This window comes from Pyxicephalus adspersus, chromosome 5, assembly GCF_032062135.1.
Source record: "Pyxicephalus adspersus chromosome 5, UCB_Pads_2.0, whole genome shotgun sequence".
NCBI classification, from domain to species: domain Eukaryota; kingdom Metazoa; phylum Chordata; class Amphibia; order Anura; family Pyxicephalidae; genus Pyxicephalus; species Pyxicephalus adspersus.
In genome coordinates, this window is record NC_092862.1 from 53,130,249 (window position 1) to 53,137,245 (window position 6,997).

Below are 6,997 nucleotides of genomic sequence, written 5' to 3' on the forward strand. Positions count from 1 at the left end.
TATATATATATATATATATATTCACATCTTGCAGAAAATGGTCTTTGTTTTCTTTTATTACATTTGTTTCTCATGACAGCATGATAAATTCAGAAACTGATTTCTAGTTGCATTTTTTTTTTTGTTTGATAAATTGTGTGTTATCTTTGAAATATTGGGTTTTATGTCCTGACTCTAAGAGAAGTCGGTATCTATTCACTTTTTTTTTTCTTTTTCAAGTGCTATACAGTATGTAAAAAATAACGTCAAGTGCATGCTTGTGAAGTTTAACATCTCTGGTTCAGAAGTAAAGCTAGCTACTGTGAAGGCATATCATAAAAAGGTAAATTATATTTTTGTCTTACTACTTTGTGGCACAAGATTATGATTGTACTCAAACTGGTGATGTCGGATAAAAGCACATCCTCAGGAAAAGTTCAAAATTTGCACATCCCTGCCCCTCATCTACCTTTAACCCATTATATAGGGTCAAATCAGATCTTACTTATGTTCTTACCTAAATCCAGGTCTCTTAACAGCACCCACTCCACATCACAGAAACAGTGATCTACCACTACAATGTTGCCCTTTAATCACTTCCTGCCCCTGAGATAAGTTGTCATAGCGACAGAAATGTCCTATATAGCTAAAACCAGCGTAACTTTTTAGGCATAAATACAGAACATTGTACAGTTGTGCTCATTGTTTACATATCCTGGCAAAATGTCTTAAGCTACGTACACACTTCCAATTATTATCGTTGGTAAACGAACGACGAACGATCCTGCACGATATCTGCGAACGATCGCATAGCACCGATCCTGTACATGCAGGTAACTGCAGATAACGACACGATCGTTCGCAGATATTGTACACACAATAGATCCGATCGTTGGACGATCGTTGGACGATTCGTTCGTCGCACATGCTCAGACCATGAACGATCACTGAACGACCGTACACACGAACGATGGTCAACGATCGTCGTCCAATCCGATCCGCCGGTCCGGTCGTTCATTTCCAGCGACTATTCTCGTTCGTCGGCGTCGTTGGTTACTTTTTTTATGAACGATTTTTGCCCAATCGATCGTTCGTCGTTCGTTCGTCGTTCATTTTGAACGATAAAAATTGGAAGTGTGTACGCAGCTTAAGATGTGTACATTTCTGTAAAGAAAACTTGCGTAAACAGGCAACAAACATTTTAACGTAGGCTACGTAGACACGTCAGATGATTCTTTTCCCCCAAACGCCTCAGAGCTGATATCGGACAAAAATCTGGCGTGTGTACAGCATTGTCGTTCATTGGACAGATCCACGAATGATGAACAATTAGCAATCCTAATGAAAGTGAAGGGGAGATCCTATAACCAATTTTGATTTTCTCAAAATTGATACATGTGATTTTGTTATCTGCTTCTTGTTATTTGTATTTGTTTATGCATTTCAGTAAACTATTTTGTACTAGAAAGTGAAGGGGAGCATCAATGATGGTATGCAGTCTTTTGTATTAGTTGTGAATCAGATTCTTGATTTTATCAGGTGGTAAAGTTTCCGAGTCTTCCTGGCAAAAAGTCTCCAGGTCTCAAAATTTTAAAGGTTGTCTTGCATGAACTGCATGTTTGAGATCACCACAAAGTAGTTCAATAATATTATCGTCAGGGGACTGTGATGACCACTCCAGAACTTTCACTTTATTCTTGTGTAGCCACTGAAGAGTCTACTTGGCCTTGTACTTTGCATCATTGTCATGCTAAAAGATCCAAGTACGCCTCAAGTGCAGCTTGAGGACTAATGAGTACTAGTTATCCTCTAATTTTTACTAGTAACATGCTGCATTCATTTTTTATTAAGTTTACTGTGCCGCTATTGCTCACACTGCTTAACTTCAGAGATCCATCTCCATGCTTTACAGTATGCAAGGTGTATGCCAAATAAAATGCTAATGGTTGTAAACCATTTCAATTAAAATTAAATCTTGCCCTTATTACACCAAATGACTGTTCTAAAAGTTTTCAGGATTGTGAAGATGCCGTTTGGCATGTTGTAAGCAGGATGTTTTGTGGTATTGGCAAAGAAAAGGTTTTTTTCTTGTAACTTGAGTGTGCAGACACTTTTGTTCTATTACCCCTTTATTGTGCATCTTGAAATGGCAACAGCACTTGTTTTTAGAGAAGCCTGTATTTCAACTGAAGTAGCCTGTGGGTTTTTCTTTGCATCTCAACACATTGCTTAGCAGTTGTGGCTGAATTCTTGCTTAATAGAGTGACTTGGACACACAACAGAACCTTTTAATTTCCACTTTTAACAGAGTTGTAACATTAAAGACAGCCATTTTTTTTAATTCTTTTTTTTTTTTTTTTTTTTTTTTTTTTTTTTTTTTTTTTTTTGGTTCAATTTACTTTTTTTACAGGTCCATTGCCTTTCCCATGACTCAGTATCCAGCAAAGTCAATGCAGCTCTGCAATTTAAATTCACTATTTATACACAGATTCAGATTCAGACACTCTCCATTTAAATTACCCATAATTGGGACCTATGTCAGTCAACTAGTGTATGTATTTTCAAAGGTACTGTATGTAAACTTTCCATCAGGCCATACAGGGTGATTTCAGCTGTTAATATGATTTAAAAAGGTACACACATTTATGTATTCTTTTTTTTTTAGTTTGTGAACCTAAATAAAAAGAACTTTTTCTCTGAGATCCGTCATATTTTTCAATGGCCAATATTTCACAAAATTTGCCAGGGTTAACTTAAACTTATCAGCACATCTGTATTTCTATGCCGTGAGAAAGCGTCTCAAAAACAGCATTTTTCAACACTTTAACATTGGGGGAAACATTGATGTAATTTTTAGGTTCTAAGGAACCCCTGCTATAACTACTGAATCCACATTTCATAGTACAATAGTGTGGAGAACAATAGGAAGAATACCTCCCTTCTACATTGCTGGAAGGTGGGAAAAATGTCACCCTTGCATATAGCCAAAAAGATAATTGGTGTCAGTTAAATTGACCTGAGAGGCACAACTGGATAATTGCTCAAGGAGCCCCTAGCATACTGGTTCTTGGAGCTCCAGCCTTTTCAGGTTTTTGTTTTTCTTGGTCCTGTTTGCCATGCACCTACCTTTTGACATGTAGAAAACATAACTTGTATATTATATATATATATATATTAATATATTCAACAACAAATACAAAGCAGATTAGAATTACAATAAACATCTCTTAATTGTGGGATAATAATTGAGAATTTCCCAGACAGAAACTGAACAAGGATCTTAATCTTGTAAAGAAAAAAAAACCTTGACATAAATATATCCTAAAGCAAATCTGTATTGTATTAAAAAAAGCAAAAACATAGCTGTTGGCTTTCACATAATCACCTCTGAAGTTCCTGGACCATCTGCTGATTCATCTGCCAAGTGTTTTACAAACCACTGGATTTGTAGAGCAGGAACCATCATCTTCTTTTCTTCAGTGTCTGAAGGACAAAGCTTACTCTCAATCATTACAGGAGGTCTAGCTGTATCTGTGCACATACCCAGGGATCTCAGCACTGGCTCTCTTTTCATGAGCTAAAAAGCTAAGTGGCAGATGCAAATGCAGAGTCCCATGGTTTGGCTTATCGATTTAGGCCTAATCGACAAACGGAGTTAGATTATCTCACTATACACGTTAAATTTATTTTCTTTAAATTAAAAACAGTAATATATTTTAATTATTATTAAATTGACATATTTTTCCTTTAGCTTTTCTAATTTAGCATTTGTGATTTTATTTTGTTTCATCCTATAATTACACCCCTTCTGTTTCCGTGTTGTAGAATCCAGTTAATGGGAGGTACGACATTGAGTACATCATAGTGGAGACTAAAACCGATCCACAGATGAAAATCATCATTGAAGACAATCGATATGATATGTAACTGCTAAGAATAAAAACTGCTAAAACACTGTAACTCGATGTTTTTACTCATTTAAAAGAAGATTTCAGCAACAGAATACAACAATACACTGTTGGCATAGAGGTCTATGCTTAAGATGAGCTGCAAAATGAATTGTGACTAATTTGTTTGGCTGAAAGCAAATCAAGTGAATCACATAAGGTTTCGTTTGGAGTGCTTCTGATAATTCCGTGATGATTTATCAGTGATACATTACTTTCATGGAGAAAGATTGGACTTATGCCAAACACAGCCATTTTGCATATTGGAAATCCTCCTGTGAAATCATAAGCAGTGCTTCTCTTTTGTGTAAATAGGGCTTTCAAAGCTTAAGGTAATTTACCTAGAATCTTTAAACATCAGTAGAGCAATGTTACAGAATCTCTGTGCTAGCCATAAATAATGAATAAAGAATCATTTTGTTAAGGTGTTTGCTGTAGATATTTGTTTTGTCACCTTTTTCTTCAGCTCCTGCAGCAGGAGGCAGTGAACCTTGAATTGTAGAGAAATAAGAGAGTAAACATAACGGGTTGGTTTCCCAGCTGGGACTATGATATATGAAATGTGGATACGGCTTTTGTTCTGCTAGTTGTAGTGAGACGACAAAGTGCTAAAAATAAACCAGTTTCATTTTAAGGAACAATATATAGTAAAAAAAAATAGGAAGTACTTAAAAAGTATGTTGAAAGAAACTACTACTGATTAGAGAAAATACAATGATTGAATCCTCAGGGAACACAGTCTAGTTTTTGCAAGACCAGAAGCAAAATTTACACGAGGCAGTAGATTTAAAGTGGGTTTAATATTATAGGTAGACCCCGGGTCACATACGGGATAGGGACTGTAGGTTTGTTCTTAAGTTGAATTTGTATGTAAGATGGAACAGGTACATTATTTTATTATATAAAATCTTCATTGTGAGTTAATCACAAACAAACCAAAAAAAAAAAACATGGAGCCTAGACATTCACTAACTTCTGGAGCAAGCTGTGCTTTAATATGCAAAAAGCAACAACTGCAGGGTTTGTCTTGGTCATTAAAGAGTTACAAGAGGTTGCAGAACAGCAAAAGGCTTCTTCTGAAAGAAGTCACTTATTGAGGAATATCTCCCTGGCAGTGAACTGCACAATTAGTTAATTGTTATGAGACAAATATTTGACCTGTTCTCTATTTATTTTATGTGAAATCCTATAAAGTGATTCATATTAATGTGAATTATCATTGGACTGGGGGGAAGAAACCTTTGGACAAATATTTGGCAGAAATGGATAGTATTTTATGGCTTTCTGCTAAATTCCCCAGCATTATAAGACTTAACAGAATTAAACACGTGATGCTCATCTTTCCCTATTTCCTCGCAGGGTGCCACTACCTTTTTCTCTTCCTGTCGACGATCTTTGGTGGACCACCAGGTGTCGAGGTTGCCTCTAAATTATTGAGTTACAATCCTAGCACTAGGAGGAGCCAGGGGATGAATCCATGTTTAGGCTATCATGGAGCTGTCAGGAAAGGCTTTTTGATTATATGATTTGTAAAATGATGTTTATGTACATTTCAAGAAATGTACCCATTTTGACCAGTCTTGTAACTCCATACTTTTTTGTAAAAAGGTTTCCTTATATTTGTTTTTCTTGTGTTGTAAGTGTGTTTTACATGTAATATTTAGCAACTATTGAACACATTTATCATTTCTTGGTTATGTATATTTTTATCTTATCACATCCTGTAGTGTAATCAGTGATTAAGAGTCTTTGGTTAATTCCACTGGCCAAAAAATGAAATAAATTTGCGTTTTATTCCTTGACACAATTTTGGGCAGTTGATTACAAGCCTGCCCACCACGACAAGGTAGACTCTTTTAGGACAGGACCTACACTAAACTACGCAAATCTAACCTACTGGATGCTAGACATCATTTTTCTAGAGTTGGATGCGTGTTGGTAGTAGGCCTAATCCTATAAACTGTGATCTACTCTACTGTACATTCATGTGCAATGATGGTCTGTTTTTAATATCAAGTGATTGCTATATTTTTCTTCTATATTAAACATAATCTAATTTGATCTACAATGTATCTGAATGTTATCCCTATTCTAATTTATCATACTTTAATCGTAATTTATCTAAATCTTGTTTTACATAATGGTATCCTAATTTATATAAAGTTTATCCTGATTTATCTTAATTTTATCCTACTTTTCCTCATGTTTACCTTATTTTACCACGGCACAGTTTATCTTAACCCCTTTTTTATCTATTCTTACCTTACTTACATATGTCTTAATCTTATTCGAACAATTTTTTTGGTCTTGATTATGGAGTCTGTGTTGCCAAAAAATGAGAGGCTAAAAGTTTGTAGCCCCCCTCCAAAATCAAAGGAACTCAGCTCAGCTAGACATGTGTTTAGCCATTATGGCCAGCCTGTTAGATTGGCTGCACATAAGTAAACAATTTGGACAAAGCTGTAAACACTAAACAAAATTAGATAATGTAATGTTTTGTTTTCAAACTAATACTAAATAAAAAACAGTGTGCAGCCTACCTCCCTTTTGCAAAAATAAACCTCTGCTTCTCCCCACCCTATGGCCTCATCCCCTTAATGTTACCCCCAGTGCTGTGAGGGTCTGTGGCAAAGAGCTAATTGGAATCTGGAATTCCCAATGTTTTTCCCAGAACTGAATGTAGGGGAACATACTACTACCCCTTACATTTTCCCTAAAAGAGTTCATGCAGACCTGTAAATAATGAGATAACACTCCTTTTTATTACATAAAATAATAATGACCTTTTGCAAGGTCAATCAATGTGCAAATATCAGATCCCACAAAGATGGATCCAGCGGTGGTCCCCAATGCAAAATAAATCTTTACCCAAAAATCCTTTCTTATTAGTATAATGTCATTGGCCCTGAAAAAATAAATGATACCATCGAAGATATTGGGAATATTGTTAAAGGAAATTGAAATAAAGCACATACCTGATTGGGTTGCGGTAATTGCTGGCAAAGGACCCAGCCAACAGTATGTCCATACAGATGCTATTCATTATGGGTAGGATCCCTCTATAATTGATG

The 6,997-nt window shown here is 35.7% G+C and overlaps 1 protein-coding gene across 1 annotated transcript in view; it reads left to right on the forward strand.

Annotated features, from left to right (window-relative positions):
- The window catches only part of TIMM21 (translocase of inner mitochondrial membrane 21), a 16,519-nt gene extending 12,156 nt beyond the window's left edge, over positions 1-4,363 (forward strand). Inside the window, exons 5-6 of the mRNA XM_072411514.1 lie at positions 220-322; positions 3,805-4,363. Of these exons, the coding sequence (XP_072267615.1) occupies positions 220-322; positions 3,805-3,906 (205 nt within the window). The 3' untranslated portion in view covers positions 3,907-4,363. The remainder of the gene's footprint in view (positions 1-219; positions 323-3,804) is intronic.
- Positions 4,364-6,997: the final 2,634 nt, after the last annotated feature.